This window comes from Cnephaeus nilssonii (assembly GCF_951640355.1).
Source record: "Cnephaeus nilssonii genome assembly, chromosome: 13".
Lineage (NCBI taxonomy): Eukaryota > Metazoa > Chordata > Mammalia > Chiroptera > Vespertilionidae > Cnephaeus > Cnephaeus nilssonii.
In genome coordinates, this window is record NC_137084.1 from 70,375,606 (window position 1) to 70,393,690 (window position 18,085).

Consider the following 18,085-nt stretch of genomic DNA (forward strand, 5'->3'; position numbering starts at 1 on the left):
CACCCGAAGAGTCAAACCAAAGATCTGGAATATGAGGAAGAAAAAAACACCCAACCAGAGAGGCGGAAAGAAGGAAGAATCCAAAAGTGTGAGGATAGCATAAGGAGCCTCCGGGATGGCTTTAAGCGTACCAATATCCGAATTTTGGGGGTGCCAGAAGAAAGAGAGCAAGATACTGAAAACCTATTTGAAGAAATAATGACAGAAAACTTCCCCCACCTGGTGAAAGAAATAGACTTAAAAGTTCAGGAAGCGCACAGAACCCCAAACAAGAGGAATCCAAAGAGGACCACACCAAGACACATCATAATTAAAATGCCAAGGGCAAAAGACAAAGAGAGAATCTTTCAAGCAGCAAGAGAAAAACAGTTAGTTACCTACAAGGGAGCACCCATACGACTGTCAGCTGATTTCTCAACGGAAACTATGCAGGCCAGACGGGAATGGCAAGAAATATTCAAAGTGATGAATAGCAAGAACCTACAACCAAGATTACTCTACCCAGCAAAGTTATCATTCAGAATTGAAGGCCAGATAAAGAGCTTCACAGATAAGAAAAAGCTAAAGGAGTTCATCACCACCAAACCAGTATTATATGAAATGCTGAAAGGTATTCTTTAAAAAGAGGAAAAAGAAGAAAAAAGTAAAGATAAAAATTATGAACAACAAATATCTATCAACAAGTGATTCTAAAAATCAAGTGAATTCAAAATCTGAGGAACAGAATAAACTGGTGAACATAATAGAATCAGAGGCATAGAATGGGAGTGGATTGATAATTCTCAGGGGGAAAGGGGTGTCTGTGTGGGGGGTATGGGAAGAGACTGGACAAAAATCATACACCTATGGATAAGGACAATGGGGGGGGAGGGAACCGGGTGATGGGGAGATATCGGGGGAAAAAAGGAGAAACAATTGTAATAATCTGAACAATAAAGATTTATTTAAAAAAAATAAATAAATAAATAAATTTAAAAATAAAATAAAATAAAAACATATTTAAAATTTTAAAAAAAGAGTCAGACAAACCAAAACCTAAAAACTGGTTATCCACCGGGGAATATACAGAGCCGAATTAAATTTAATTTAAAAAACAATTAATCCTAAAGATATAGCAAGTTGATAGCTTAATGACAAAGGAATTTCAAAGAAATTTGAATTGTTGTTATACTTACTGGGATATTTAAGGAAAAAAATGCAAAGGGATCTTAATTTTCTTAAGTAATCATGTTATTAGCAATATTATTGGTATTACCCTGGAACTTTAGATGTATTAACTAATAAATGGAACAAATAAGTAAAAGACATTAGGAAAGAAGATGTTTGGCATAAGAAAAAAATACATATATGAAATTCAAAGAGGCTGCAAAAATAAAAGGCTGTAACCTTAAATTTGCTTTTTAAGTATCAGCATGAACTCATGACATGTTTTCCCTTCAAAAAAATAAAATAAACCTGTCTCTAAACACAATATCCTGCCAAAGGAATTTTACATGGAATGGAAAAATAAGGTGGACCTAGAACAAGAGAAGCAAGGAAGCCCAAAACTACTGGGCTGTGTCTAAAGGATCCAGGTAACAATTTAAAGAATCTCCTATTAACCAAGTTTGGGATGATGCAAGACAATTTGTGTACTAAAAATACAGTATTAATTTCTATTGAAGGATAAATAATATAGTATGTTTAAATGTATAGGTTAATATTACTAATTAATTCATCTTAAATGTCATTAAGTCAATGAGTTCATTTTAATTTTTTTAAAAAACTGTTCACCTTTGGAAAATATTAGAAAAGCAACTCTTCAATATAAAAACTGTTAAGGAAAAAGAATAAAGCATATATTCTGGTATTCTAACCTCATATAAAAGTACTCCAGTTAAGAAATAATAGAATCAGAATATCACAATTTTGCACATCTAATGAAATAATGGATCCAGGCAACCATCATCACTGACTACTAAAATTATAAGGTTACAAAGCTCTCATTCCTGTCATAAGGGGCTGTTTGTATCAGATTGATCCTTTGTTTTAGAGCACTATCTATAAAAGCCCGATCAAATATAAAACAAAAAATACTGTAGGCATCAGAGAGCAACCAAGGCAGCAAGGAGGTGCTGAAGGAGAACCTAGAAATGCCCTGTGCAAGCCCCATATTAATCTCCACTTTTCACACAAAGCATCTGCTGATTTGCAAGAGAAATGAGAGAGATAAAGTAGTAGACTTAGGCCTAAATATGTCAGTTCAAGATCCTAGAGAATGAACCATGAAAAACTGAATCTGAATTCTTCATACAATTTTCCCACATATGTCAACTCCTAAACTCAGCACACACAAGGCAAATAAGTGAAAAGCCATAAGTAACAGGGAAGCTCAGAGCTGAGCACAGATCCTGTCAGTCTCAGAATGCCACGAAGTTCAGAGCCTGCCAAGGTGAAGGATAGAAAGGTAAATTCCCCTGTCTTTCCCTTGAGATCCCAAGAAGGGCTAGGCCTCTGAGTCAGGGTTATGCTCCAGGACTCAGGGCAAAAAAAGAAACAGAATAGCCCCAGAGTGTAAAAGCCAGACTAGCCCAGGTAAAAGTCCTTACCATATCTCATACACAAAAAGATATCATTCATGATTTTGCTAAGAACCTAAGAAAATCTTAAAAACCACAAACTACCTTCAAAGGAACAAGAGAACTGTCAGCTGCTTTTAACAGGAAAAAAAATGGAAGTTAGAGTACAATAGAAAGATATCTTAGAACTGAAGAAAAACACCTACCATGATATCCTTCAAAAATAAAATACATTTTCAGAAAAGTCAAAACAGAATTTTTCACTAGTAAACCTAAACTATAAAGAAAATTTTTTTTAGTATGGCACAAGAAATAAAAAACACCAGAAAAGGTCCTGGCTATATAACTCAATTGGTTAGAGCGTGGTCCTGATACACCTAGGTTGTGTGTTTGATCCCCAGTCAGGGTATATACAAGAATCAACCAGGAATGCATAAATAAGTGGAATGACAAACTGATGTTTGTCTTTTTTTTCTCTCTCTCTTTCTCTCAAATCAATAAATTAAAAACAAAACAAAACAAAAATACCAGAAAAGAGTAAGTATTTGGATAACTCTAAATAAACACTGATTTTTAAAACAGTAATAATAATGGCTTATGGGGCTTAAAATGAGTGCAATTAAAATACTTCACAATGACCCTAGCCAGTTTGGCTCAGTGGATAGTGTTGGCCTGAGGACTGAAGGGTCCCAGGTTTGAGTCCAGTCAAGGGCACATGCCGGGGTGGCAGGCTCGATCCCCAGTAGGGGGTATGCAGGAGGCAGCCGATAAATGATTCTCTCTCATCATAAATGTTTCTCTCTCTCTCTCCCTCTCTCTCTCTCTGAAATCAATAAAAATATATTGTAAAAAAATACTTCACAATGAAAAGGAGTAAAGAGACTTAAATAATGGGGTAAGTTAAATATAAGAAAATTCAATCCTCCAGTTAAAAAGCAATTATCACACCAGATTAAATAAGAATAGAAACATAACATATGTAATGCTTTCAACAATAAAGAATTTATATTAAAAAAAAAGATTGGACCATATGCTGCTTACAAAGACAATCTAAAATAAGGGCATATACAATGTAGAAAGTAAAAGAAAAAGATTTACTAAGCCAACATTAAACAAAAGAAATTTACTATAGGCAGACTAATATCAAATTAGACTTTAAGGCAAAAAGTATTAGTAAAGATAAAGAGGAAAACTTCATAATGAAATATTAAATTTGTATGCACCAAATAACATAAGCTCAGAATATCCAACTCAAATTTGAAATGTTTCATAATTCATCACAGATTTTAACTTATACAACACATACAAAAATCAGCCAATGAATACATAAATAAATGGAACAACAAATTGATGTTTCTTTCTCTCTTTCTCTTTCTCTCTCTCTCTCTCTTCCCTTCGTTCTCTAAAAATCAATTGATAAATCATTTATGAAATAAATGTCTTTGGATACAGTCTTTGGATTCAGTTTTTTCTAACAATCTCTATAAAATACAGATAACAACCAACTATTATCTATAGCAATTGAGAACAGGGATAATTTGTACAATTTACCTAACATAAATTACAAAAGGTTTTACAGACCATCTAATGATTGATAAATTAGTGTCTAGAAGATACTAATGTGTTTTGAAAACAGGCAGAAAGCAAACAACAAAAAGAAGAAAATCAAAAGACCTAGGCAGTCTTTAGATTATAAAATTAATTGTACCAAGAATTTCAACAGCAACCTCAACACAACTTTACAAGACCAATGTCAACTCAATAATAAGCCATGGAGGAAACAATACCTCAAGTATCTCCTGCTATTCCATTCCTGAATTCTTGATAAACAAAGCCACCAGTACTCAGATTCTCCTAAGTTTATCCACTAGGATCACCTGGGAGTGTAGAGCCTTGCTCTGAGGCTTTTTCTAATCCAAGACAGCTGTTAGCTAGGTCAAGGTGTGACTGAATGACATTTCCCTATATCTGAAGATGTCCCAGGAAGATAACCCAATTCATTTTTCTAATCTATTTCTTTTCAGGCTAACATTTAACAGCAATAAGTAAAAGTTAAAATAGAGATAATGGTAGAGTTGAATTCATATTGAGATCTTTAACACATTCAATTTATATTCCTAGGAAAGCACTTCTGGAAGTCAAATATGTCCATAGTCTACAATGATTCAAACAAAGCATACACATCCTTCCAAATGTCATAACATCAAAATTCACTTTAAAACATATTTTCCCCCATCCTAGCAGGTTTGGCTCAGTGGATAGAGTGTCGACCTGCAGACCAAAGGGTCCTGGGTTCGATTCCAGTCAAGGGCACGTACCTCGGTTGCAGGCTTCTCGGGCACTGGCCCTGGTCGGAGGCAACCAATCGATGTATTTCACTCACATTGATGTTTCTCTCTGTCTTTCCCTCTCTCTTCCACTCTCCCTAAAATTCAATGGAAAAATATCCTCGGTTGAGGATTAACAAAAAATAAAATAAATAAATAAATAAAACATATTTTCCCCAACCATTTACACATACCATACATACACTCTCTCTCCCTCTATTACACTTTCTACTGTCACATAAACACACACCTTACTGTCCAGTTTTTAATGAAACCAAGACAAAACAATAGACAATTTATACATAAAAGTACTTTGCTAAATATTAATGCATTTGATGTGTTCCACAGCACATTAGTCCTGCATAATGCAGCTATAAAGAAGGATCCCATACCCAAATAATTCTGGTAAATACAGGAAGCTATATTCATCTACTGCTTTGGAGAATCACAATGTCTATAAAAATATCAAAGGTTCAGAGAAGTCTTGAAGAATACTGTTTTACTTTAACTCAACATTCCCTATTTATCTACTGAGGAATGCATCCTCTCACCCCCAGCCTCATCCCACTGCATTTTATGAAGGATAGTTGATGAATAAATACCTGTTAACATCTTACGAGAAAATATTTGTTTCCCAAACCACGTTTTGGAAAATCTTCATTAGAGTATTCTCACATTTAAAGATGCATTGAGAATTTAAATAATTTTTACTAATATACTTACTATATCTTGCAAACCTAATAACTCATAAAATGGTATTTTCTTCCCTAGAAAAGTAGTATTAACTTGAAATGTCAAATTCTTAAACTAAAGAGAACATTTGTTTTGACTGCATCAAATATGGTTTCAAATAGCACATACCTGTATTTAGCTTTTTCATGAACCCAGACATACTCAGGGTTTTTCAAACTCAAACGTGCAAGGTCCTTTACAGATTTGGTTTGTGTTGCTGAGAAAAGCAAGGTCTGACGTTTCTTAGGAAGATTCTCTATAATAGCATTCATGGTATCAGCAAAGCCCATATCCAAGATTCTGTCTGCTTCATCAAGAACTAAAAAAAGAAAATGCAGGTTGAACTACAATCCTATATAATAAAAGCCTAATATGCTAAGTGTCTGGTTGTCCATTCAACCAATCAAAGTGTAATATGCTAACGATATGCTAAGGCCGCTCAACCACTCGCTATGACGTGCACTGACCACCATGGGGTAGATGCTCCTACTGGTAAGTTAGCTTGCTACTGGGGTCCGGCTGATCGGAACTGAATGAGACAGGCCGGACATGCTCTGGAGCCCTCCCACGGTCCCTCCCTGGCTGGCCAACCTCCCGCGTCCTTCCCCGGCCCCAATTGTGCACTAGTGGGGTCCTTCGGCCTGGCCTGTGCCCTCTCACAATCCGGGACCCCTCGGGGGATCCCACAGGCTAGGCTGAGGGATCCCACTGGTGCACGGATTCGTGTACCGGGCCTCTTGTATTTAAAATAGACATTAGGCTAAATACAATGTGGCATACTGGTTGATCTTAGAACAGAAAAAGTATATTAGTGGAAAAAATGGTGAAATACAAATAAAGTATGGAACTTATATAATGTATATCTCTTAGTTTTGACAAAGGTACCAGTTACATGTTATACTAGGGCCATGGTCGGCAAACTGCGGCTCTTCTACAAAATACCACGGCCTGGGCGAGTCTATTTTGAAGAAGTGGCGTTAGAAGAAGTTTAAAAAATTTGGCTCTCAAAAGAAATTTCAATCGTTGTACTGTTGATATTTGACTCTGTTGACTAATGATTTTGCCGACCACTGTACTAGGGGAAGCTGGAGGAAGGGTATAGAGGGACTCTGTATAATCACTGCAACTTTTCTATAAACCTAGAATTATTCCAAAATAAAAGCTGATTTAAGAAAACACATTAGATAATATCAGTGGTGACTGTACCTTAAAAGATTTTTTAAAAATTCTTAGCAGTGTCACATACTGAAGTATCTACTTTCATATGACTACTTACATTCTTCCAACTAATTCTGATTTTTAAATCTAGTTGTACTCTCTGGGTTTAAAACCCATATGCCAAAAAATTGTTTTAAATTATTTCTCAAGTTGTCTTTAATCAAAATATTTATTGAATAAAACATTCCTATCATTAAAATTTATGAGGGCTCTCTCCTAAATCTGAGATTTTTTTCATTATAAATTCATTACTCACCTAACATTTGGAGATTAGTAGCATGAAAACATATTGTTTCATCCATGTGTTGAAGAAGTCGACCCGGTGTGCAAACCAGTATATTTATGTTATTGATCCTCTCAGCTTCATGTTTCAGATCCTGAAAACAGTTGTTTCTTTTTATTACACAAACACATCACCGAGCAGCCTGTGTAGCAAAACTATAAAAGCCATCTGCATATGGCATTTCATCACAGCAATGTAGATACTCTAGAAATAAATGTAACTTCTCCTTCTATTTCTGAAACACATCCAAATTTCTGGGCTAAAGAAAAGTCCTTAATGAAGACCTAAAGAGTGCTATGTTCCTCTAGATTCTTAATCATATGCAGGATTTTGAGGCCATGAGAAATATCATACGAATGTTCCAAGTCTTGAATTCCTCTTAGAATTACCAAAAACAACTTAAATGCCAGAATTATTCCCAGGTTCTCTGACACCACTCACTGCATTTCATGGACTGAAAAAAGAGCTCATCTCTCTATATTCTAAAAGTTCTTCTTGAAATGAGAACCACAAAATGTTCATGATTAAAGTTCATGGTTGATGGGTGACAGGTACACGAGTATGTAAGGGTCTGTGATGCTCTTTTTTCTTTTTTGGGTATGGCTGCATATAAACTCAAAAATTCAAGCATTTATCCTTATAGTCTAGCGAAGACTAGCAAAGACAAGCATTCCAGGTAAACCACAAGGTAGCACAGAAGCTTAGCAGCAGGTTTTACCATTACCTAAAATAAACATTCCTCAAAACTATGTCTTCCTTTCTTCTGCTAACTCAGCAATATTCTGAATTATTCAACTTCTTAGATACCTTATTAAAAGAAAATAGTCTACATACTGAAATGATTCCTTTCTCAATGTATATTAACAAATAGAATTACAGGCTGGTTAAAGTAAATTGGTCTCAGATACCCTAAAAAATGGACTTTCTGGGCCTAACAAAATGGACAACCAGACTCTAAATGCCAATGACCACACCAGGATGCTACCACCCCCTATCTAGAGAGCCAGCCTGTCTGTTAAGAAGAAATCTCCACCCCTTCCCCATCAGCTGCCACAGTGCTCCAACATTAAGTTATAGAAAAAAAGAAAGAAGGATAAGGACAAAAGGGCAAACCTTCCCACCAATGATGAGACCAGCAGAAAAGTCGTGATTCTTTCCTACTTTTCGGAGAACCTCAAAGGTCTGATAAGCTAGCTCTCTCGTAGGTGATATAATCAGAACCCCCAGGCCATCTGTGGAGGTCCACTGTAGACGATATAAGGCTTCCAGCACCTGAAAAAAAGGCCGCAAATTCATGTTCAGTAAGTCCTGAGAAGGCAGCTTTTTGACTGCTGAGTCAACCTTGCCCTCCAAATCAGAGGCACCTTCCAAGCAGAAGTATTTTCAGTCACAAGTATTTTCCAATCAGAAAGAAGAAACTGTTTACTTTGTGTGTGTTTTCTTCCATCCACCAGAAGCATCCTCCCCCAAGTCATAGGGGGACGGGAAAAAGAAGCCCACAGCAGTTCAGCTGTTGTGAGAGCCATGCCATGAGCACACTGGCAATCAGAGAAAGTCCTGCACAGCCCGAACCCTTAAAACAGATTTCAGAAAAATATGTCACCATTTTCTGAACAGAAACCACATCAAAATAAACTCATTTTGTGTCGCTACTATAGTTACACAGTGACAGTTTTTTAATTGTGGAGTCACATCATTATAAAAATTAGGATTTAAGAGAAAAATGGTTTTGCAATACTTGGAACAAAAACTTAAATGTGATTTTTTTATGAGCCAATTATTTTGAAGGAACTAAATTATGAAACCAGCTGTATAACTGAAATATAAGTCAATTCCTAAGAGGCTCTATTGTTTTAGTGCTATAAAGGATAGATATCATTTCTCAAAGAGTGACCCAATCTTCTTAAAGTGAGGATATTTCAGCTTCATCCTAAACAAATGGCAAGTATAAATGCAACTGGCAGATTTGCAAGGGGAGCGCAGCAATAGCCTCCCTCGACCGTCGTTCAGCAGAGCAGAACCATTCTGACCTACCACCCTGGAATGGCTTGTCGAGACACAATAATTCACTAAGTAAATTACTGACTGCTCACATGTACAAGGTGCTATGTTAGGACCAGGGTGAAGAAGAAGACACCTGTCTGATAAAGCTTGCATTCTAACCAGGGAAATTCAACATGAAATAACTCTTGACATAGTTAGCTTCTATGTAGGCACAAAATGTTCTAAAATCATATAATAAAGAATCTGACCCAATATGAATAAGCTACTTACTGGAACAAGGAAAGCCAAAGTCTTGCCAGATCCAGTTTTGGCAGCTCCGAGGACATCTTTACCTTGCAAAGCCAACCCAATGGTCTGCTTCTGTATCTCAGTTACCAAACGGTACTGGGCTTCTTGCAAACCTGCAGGTGTGAAGAGGAGAATAACACTCTAGAGAAATTCCTGTAGAAGTATGGGCTGAACTGTGCATATGTTGAGGGCCCCTTATGTGTTGAGACCCTAACCCACCCCAGTACTTTGGAATGTGACTGTATTCAGAGACAGGGCCTTTAAAGAGATGACTGAGTCACAAACAGCCCTTGTATTTGGGTAGGTCCTAATCCAATCTGACTGGTGTCCTTATAAAAAGGGGAAATTTGGACAAAGACATGAGAGATGTGAGTGCAGAGGAATAATTCCATGAAGAGGCAGCAAGAGAGCGGCCATATAAAGCCAAGGAGAGGCCTTCTGTAAGCCCATTATGACCCTCCGAAGAAACCAACTCTACCACCATCCTGATCTTTGGATTCCCAGCCTCCAGAACTAAGAGAAAATAAGTTTCTTTGTTTAAGCCACCCAAGTCTGTGGGTTTCTTTGTCTAGTGGCACTAGCAAACTAAAACAAAAGGTATCCCATTTTTGTTTGTTCTCCTGCTCATATTAACATAATTAGGCTTCATTTTAATTATACAGAGGCCCTAGCATCTTCTTTCATCACTACTGTTCTTTAGTCCAGAAAGTATGAGAATGACAAATTGGTAAAACTTAAATGGCCCTGACCGGTTTGGCTCAGCAGATAGAGCATCGGCCTGCGGGCTCAAGGGTCCCAGGTTCAACTCCGGTCAAGGGCATGTACCTTGGTTGTGGGCACATTTCCAGGAGGGGGTGTGTAGGAGGCAGCTGATCGATGTTTCTAACTCTCTATCCCTCTCCCTTCCTCTCTGTAAAAAAATCAATAAAATATATTTTTTTTTAAAAAAGAAGAGGAAGAATATACCTAGATTCTTCTTATAACTAAATTCTTCTTAAAACTAAATTTAAAAAAAAAAACTTAAGTGAATAGTTTCTTGTCATGGTATCAAAATTACTTGCTGAAAAAAGATTTTCAGGTTAAACTTTCTAAATCTGTTGTCATTTATAAAAAGCATCAAGAACTCCAACATGTTCCAAGATCATCATTTACCTACCTTTCAATGTTTTTTTAGACAAGGGGAAATCTGAAAATCTTGTTATTTCATTTACATTTATCTAAAAAGAAAAAGAAGACTTTGTCAAATAAGGCAAAATAACAGACTACATAACTGATTTGTCTTACAACAAAACCATTATTTATTTTTTTGGGGAGCTAGAGGTTTACATTATGTTGCCTAGCTTACCCCTGGTACTACAGGATTAAATTCAATCATGAGTTCTAACTGAAAACCAATATTCCTTTTGAAAGGAAATATTCCTCGATGAAGCTGTTATCAAAAATATAAGGTTGTAGCCCGGCCAGTGTGGTTCAGTGGTTGAGAATTAGACTATGAACCAGGAGGTCACGGTTCAATTCCCAGTCAGGGCCCATGCCTGGGTTGTGGGCTCAATCTCCAGTAGGGGGCAATGCAGGAGGCAGCTGATCAATGATTCTGTCTCATCACTGATGTTTCTATCTCTCTCTCCCTTCTTTCTTCCTCTCGGAAATCAATAAAAATTAAAATGTAAGTTCATAATAACTTTAAATGGTAAAAAAAAAAAAAAAATTTCACTCAACACATACTACTACCTTGAACATCCTTCAACTCTAAAATGTTAACACAATAAGTTATCACCACGTCAATTTTAGGAATAAAATTTACTTTCAGACCATCCTTCAAAGAATTATCAGTTTAAGAAATAAGACACAAAATGACTATAAATAAATCACAGAAAATGTTGAGAATAGTTCTATTTATACATATTGGAGAATAGATTTAAGTTAGTTGGAGAAATATATCTTGTTAGCACAAACCTTTCAAAGTTTAACCATAAATCAGTGGCATGCGAAATCCAATCTGACAACTACTCATTTGGAAGTAAATGAGGGGCATTATTTAGTAACTAGTAGCCCTGCGCACTAATCCGTGCACCAGTAGCTCACCAGTAGCTCTCCGCCCGCTGCCCCACCCTCCTGTAACTCCCCCCCTCATAGCTTGCTGCCCTACCCGATCCTGTAGCTCTCCGCCACCCCGCTTACAGCTCGCTGCCCCACCCTCCTGCTGATCCGTAATCCAATCTTTCGTTATGCTTCATGGTGTAATGACCATTTGCATATTACATCTTTATTATATAGATAACCAGGGAAGTGTCTCAACCATACTCTGATGCCTCAAAAAGAAGACTTTGTCCTTTAACTTTACATTATCTAAATGTGCATTACTGATGTGCTTCATTAGCATCAACCCAATTTTCTGAATTTCATTTAGGCTGCTCAGGAGAATTATTTTATTACACATGCTGAAAGCAAAAACTACTGTTCAGATATGAGAATAGGCTGACAAATTATTCATAATTCACAAAAGGGGGAGCTTGCATTCGTAAGGTTCATTTATTTAAATTACACTCCAGGCAATAAAAGGATGACAGCTTGTATTTCATTTTACAGTCTACACATTTTTCCCAAGATTTTTACTGTAGTCCAGACAGGTTACTCTTGGCCTCCAATGCTGAAAACAGAAATATTAAAACATTGCCTTAATCCCTACAAATCATTCCAGGTAAGAGAAGGCAGAATCAGTGTACTGCATTAGAAGGAGAAAATTACCTCATTTAGAAGGTAATCTTCTAAACAGGACACTAAAATTAGGTGCAGTCCACCTTGGTACTTGTTTTCAGAGAATGGGATGCTTACAGAAAGAACTAGACAGGCAACATATTATTCAATCCCTCTTAGAAATACAGAATAGGCAAAGTGGGCTCTTCAAACAAATACTTCTTTCTAAAGTCTGTTAACCTCCTAAAGGAAGAGTCTGGAAGGATAAAACATGTCCAGACTCTATCAGCCATGACAATGTAAAGCTATACACCACAGTCTTAGAAAGAAGTCACCAAAAAACTGAAGGACATTGTTATCCTGCTAATGCTCTAGAACAGAAGTATGGCTCAATCCAATTTGGTGCCTATTTTTGTAAATACAGTTTTACTGGAGCACAGCTACAACCATTCATTTACATATTGTCTATGTAGTTGTGACAGACAGGGTATGGCCCACAAAGCCTCAAAGATACTATGGGTTCGGTTCCAGAACACTAAAATAAAGCGGGTACTCAACAAAGCAAAGTAACCTTTTTGCTGGTGGAGGATCTTGCCTTCAAGTTGTAAAAATGCAACAACTCCCTAGCCGGTTTGGCTCAGTGGATAGAGCCCTCAGACTGAAAGGTTCCAGATTCAATTCTGGTCAAGAGCATGGACCTCGGTTGCAGACTCAATCCCTGGTCGGGGCACATGCTGAAGACAACCAATCACCCCTTTCCACTCTTTCTAAAAATCAATGGAAAGATTAGCAAAAATAAAAATAAAAATGAAACATCTGTGAAGAACAATAAAGTGAGATGCAATAAAACAAGGTATGTCTGTATTGACTATCTGGCCCTTTACAGACAAGGTTTGCTGACCCTATTCTAGAAGATTCTCAATTACATTCCAAGAAATATAATAAACCCTCAATGTTGCAGACCTCGATTTAATGGACTTTGGATTTAATGGACAAAATTTCTGGTCTGTATGTCCTATGTGAAAATTAACACCCTGTTAATTTTTAAATGCTTTTAACCAAGATTTGCTTATAATTAAATTAACAGGTTATTTTTTTGCTATTAGTTCACTTATTTTTAACAAATTTTAGCAAATAGGACATATGTTGGAAAACACACTGTAGTAATTTTGCTGGCATAAATAAATATTACATATCTACAACTATCCTACATAATAAAAAGTTAATATGCAAATTGCATCACTCCGCTACGCCCACGATTGGGCCAGCTGGAGGCGCTGGGGGCGGGACTCAGGGTGGCCGATTGGCTGGGGGGAGGCGGGGATTCGCGAGTCCCCGCCCCCCGCCCCCCCCCCCCACACACACACACACACACACTCACCAGCCTAAACGGCCGGCGCTGCAGGAGGACCCATGGGGCCGGAAGAAGGCTACGGTGGCGGAACTCGGGTGGCAGATTGTGTGGCTGCCGGCATCAGTTTTCCGCCAGCACCAGTTTTCCTCTGGCCACCCGCCGATCGGAGCACCTCCAGCCAGCGCCATTGGCCACCCCGAGTCCCGCCCCCAGCCATCGGGAGGCGCTCCGATCGGCGGGTGGCAAGAGGAAATGGCGCCAGGTGGCCAATCGAGCTGGCTGGAGGCGCTCCGATCCATGGGTGGCCAGAGGAAAACGTGCTGGCGGAAAACTGGTGCTGGCAGCCAGGTGAAGGAAAGTCTATTGCACGAAACTTCGTGCAACGGGCTTCTAGTATTCTACATATTTAAATCCATACGTCACTGCTCATAAGCAATGTTTGGCTAATGATTAGCATGTGACCACACCTCATCACGCGAGATAATTAGTTTGATGGCTGTGTGATGTGACTTTCTGCAGCAGTTTTTTGTGTTTTCGTTTAATTTTTTATTTTTTTTTTCAGAGAGAGGAAGGGAGAAGGAGAGAGGGATAGAAGCATCACCGATGAGTATCTACTGATCATCTGCCTCCTGCATGCCCCCTACCAGGGATCAAGCCCAAAACCCGTGACCTCCTGGTTCATGGGTCAATGCTCAACCACCAAGGCACACCAGCTGGGCTTTGTGGCAGTTTTAATGTGGGCTGGCCAATGTTCAGACATGCGCTAAGCCACACACCAGCCATGTGCATTTGTTCACTCACAGTGACTGGCAAATGTGATACCGCTGTAATTAACCTAGTTATTAATAACAGGAAAGGAGCAAAGGAAAGGCCAAATATTATAGGCAGGTCATTTGGGCAGCTTTGTCAGGGAGCTACAGTTTTAACACTCCCTAGGAAGCAGCCACTAATCTCTATATCCTGAAGATTGCTGGCAGAGGGACTGGGCAGGAAGAAAGATAGAGGTATGCCCAGTAAAGTTAGGGGAATTAGTGAAGGTGCTTACTGTCAGTCACACCTGGAAAAGAGGTCATTGGCCAAAATGGCCATGGCCACTGCAAGCCTGGGAAGATGTGGGATAACTTAATTCCCGGAACAAAGGAGTTTGCTCTCTCAGCTCTTTGGGGACTCTTGTTGCAGGGCGATGCTCTCTTGGCTCCTCTGCCTACAGTGGGTTAATGGACTGTAGCTAGCCTACTGCTGAACTAGACCGGCTTGCAACATGGAACACAAACTCTGGACCCTAGCTTTGATTTTAGCTCTACTGAATCCCCAGCTGTACTTCTTCTAGGACTGGGTTAAGGGAAATGGGACTTTAGAAACTCAGGGATATAATTTCACCCAAATAAAAATCACTAATCCTCCCGTGCAAGTCTCAGAAAATTGTTTTTCTCGAGATATTTTAAGGACTCCTCCCCCCCCCCCCCCCCAGCATTCAGTGGGGAATGGGATACACAACTTCCACCGATAACAAATGCACCCAATTACTAGACCTATTCAGTATAAATTTAAAATTACTATAACACATATAGAAAATTTTTCTGTAAAATTAAGCTTTTCATACATATTTAATTTTAATTACACAAACATGTACATAAGTACAAACAGGTAAACTAACTAATTTATTAATTTTTTAACATATACATTCAGAAAACCTCCCCTGAATTAGTCCGTTATGTCAAGGTTTTATTGTACTTAAAAACCACAGCAGAAGATGGGTATGGTTCCTACAAATAAAATAACACCCTTACCCATTTCCTTCATCCCTTTCTTTTCCTAGAAAAATCACCCCTGTCTTTCCAACCTTCACACTCATTCTAAAATCTGTAGTATTCTTCCAAAATCAAAGAGCATATGTTTCAGTGATGGTACCTGTTATAGACTACGAACGTTGGTGAAAAAGTGGAAGGGGGCAGAGTGAAGAATAGAGTGGATATCACTTAACCATTCTCCTATTACAGGCACAACTTGTTTTATTGCTCTTCACTTTACTGTACTTCACAGATGTTGTGTTTGTTTTTGTTGTTAATCCTCACCCATGGATATTTTTTCCATTGATTTTCAGAGTGAGTGGAAGGGATGGGGGTGGGAGAGAGAGAGAAAGGGAAAGAAAGAGAAAGAAACATCGATGTGAAAGACACACATCCACTGGTTGCCTCCTGATCGAACCCCAACCCGGGCTTGGGAACCCGTGGCTAGGGATTGAACCTGCAACCTAGATACATGCCCTTGACCAGTAATCAAACCCGGTAATGTCAGTCCACAGGCCGACATTCTATCTACTGAACCACACTGGCCAGGGTAATGTTGTGTTTTTAATAAATTAAAGGCAATACACTCTATCAGCAGCAAGATTACAACTTGCTTTATTAGGATGAATCCGCAATGTCTCTATGGTATGCTTATATATTTATTACAATTCCCTTCTTTCTCACAAAAAAAGAATAATGTTTTTACATCCCAAACCTAGTTTGCTCCACCTATTGCAATCAAGAGAAGAAAAGCAATCTGCCTCAAATTATACACACAAAATTCTGATTAAGGAAAAAGAAACCCGGATTAGGAAGCAGAGTACTGCCTATAGAGCACAGCTGATTATGATAAAGTCTAAATCAATCCCAGGTGCAGAGAGTTTGAGTCATTCAGCAACAGTGAAAACAGTTGCTCAACATCTCTCAAAGCTTCAGTCCCAACCCCTGCAGGACACACCCCTTACGTGGTGGGTGTTAGAAATACATCATCCAAATCTCCCACGGCGGGGGGGGGGGGGGGGGGGGGGGGCATTTGGCTGACAATGTCAAGCAGTCACTCCCTAGATTCACCACAGAAAATGCCATGCTTCCCTGGCCTGCTCCCAACAACTGAACACCGTAGCAGTAGGACTGAAGACCCATTCATTCCATCAAGAAGGGAGATTCCTTGAATGGGCAACTTTAGCACCATCTGAAGCTTTCTTTGAACTGTGCTACAGGCAACGACTCTTCCTACCTGTTCCTCCTTCCATCCTCTCTCTTTTCCCTCCCTATTTCTGTTCCCTCTCCTTCACCTTCACCAACATTTAAAAAAAAAAAAAAACTCCAACTTACTTCATTCCATCTTGGCACCTGCCTCTCAGAGGACCCAAGACCTAGACTATCCCAATAGTCTCCTACCTTGTCTCCTGGCCTCCAGACCATTTATATGTTCTCTAACTGCCCCCCAACCCCGCCAAAAAAACAACAACTCCTAACTGCTTCCAGATACAGTCTCTGAGCATGGCCTCTATAAATTTCCTATTGTTGCTATAGCAAATTACCACAAACAGTGGCTTAAACCAACATAAATTTATTAACTTACAAATAAGTCCAAAATGAGTCTCACTCAACTAAAGTCAAGGTGTTGGCAGGGTTACATTCTTTCTGGTGGCTCTCGGAGAGAATCCATTTCCTTGCTTTCTCCAGCTTCTAGAGGCTGCTCACTTCCCTTGGCTTCTGGCCCCTTTCCATCTTCAAAGCCAGCCAGCAATGAACGGGAAGTCTTCTCACTTCACAGCACTCTGACACTGACTCTTCCGCCTCCCTCGTCCATTACATTTAAGAACCTTTAGGTGATTGATTGGATAATCCAGATCAATTAGCCCTTGCCATGTAACTTACTCTGGGGATTAGGATTTAGACATATTTAAGAGGCCATTATTCTACCAACAACAGCCTCCTAAACCATTCACAGTCCACCTCCAACCCTCTTCTCCACCCTCATCAATACAGGAACACAAACCACACTCCAAGGAGTATTTCCCCCCCTCAAAGTACACTGTATTTTCCCATCTTTTTGTATTTTCTAATGTTTTTTTTTTCATTGAAATATTTCAGAAAATTTGTTTCAATATTTTTATCAATGCACTTTACATTAAAACTCCTTTTAGCTCCTATAAAACAAAATAAAACAAAGCAAAGCAAAACAAAACAAAAATGAACAATCAAACAAACAAACAAAAAACCATGTTAATTCCAGTGAAACTGGCTTAGGAAATATGAACTGTTCTGTGAATTTTTTTTAAATATATTTTATTTATTTTTTTTACAGAGAGGAAGGGAGAGAGATAGAAACATCAACCAGCTGCCTCCTGCACACCTCCTACTGGGGATGTGCTCGCAACAAAGGTACATGCCTTTGACTGAAATCGAACCTGGAACTCTTCAGTCCGCAGGCCGACACTCTATCCACTGAGCCAAACCAATTAGGGCTGTTCTGTGAAATTTTAATCTAAATTGCTACACATGATGTGATAGTTAGTTTTTTGAGTTAATGTGGCTAGGTTAGAGTACCTAACTGTTTGGTCAAACACTAGTTTCCATGTTGCTGTGAGGTATTTTATAGATGTGATTAACATTTACAATCAGTTGACTTTAAGTAAAGCAGATTACTTTTCAGTTGCTTCCTCCACTTACAATGTCCTTGCCAATATTTTTTACTGGAGAAGACATCATTCAAGAACTAGTTCCAAACCAAGTTGGTGGCATAGGTAAACACCTGAACTTGCTGCCACGCACAACCACTTCAAAACTACAACTAAAGACAAAACAGACATCATCCAGAACCACAG

The 18,085-nt window shown here is 38.6% G+C and overlaps 1 protein-coding gene across 1 annotated transcript in view; it reads right to left on the minus strand.

Annotated features, from left to right (window-relative positions):
• DDX10 (DEAD-box helicase 10) overlaps positions 1-18,085 on the minus strand; it is a 250,891-nt gene that overhangs the window by 224,039 nt on the left and 8,767 nt on the right. Inside the window, exons 2-6 of the mRNA XM_079787350.1 lie at positions 10,567-10,627; positions 9,393-9,523; positions 8,232-8,390; positions 7,092-7,212; positions 5,747-5,936 (exon numbers count right to left, since the gene is read on the minus strand). Coding sequence (XP_079643476.1) covers positions 5,747-5,936; positions 7,092-7,212; positions 8,232-8,390; positions 9,393-9,523; positions 10,567-10,627 — 662 coding nt within the window. The remainder of the gene's footprint in view (positions 1-5,746; positions 5,937-7,091; positions 7,213-8,231; positions 8,391-9,392; positions 9,524-10,566; positions 10,628-18,085) is intronic.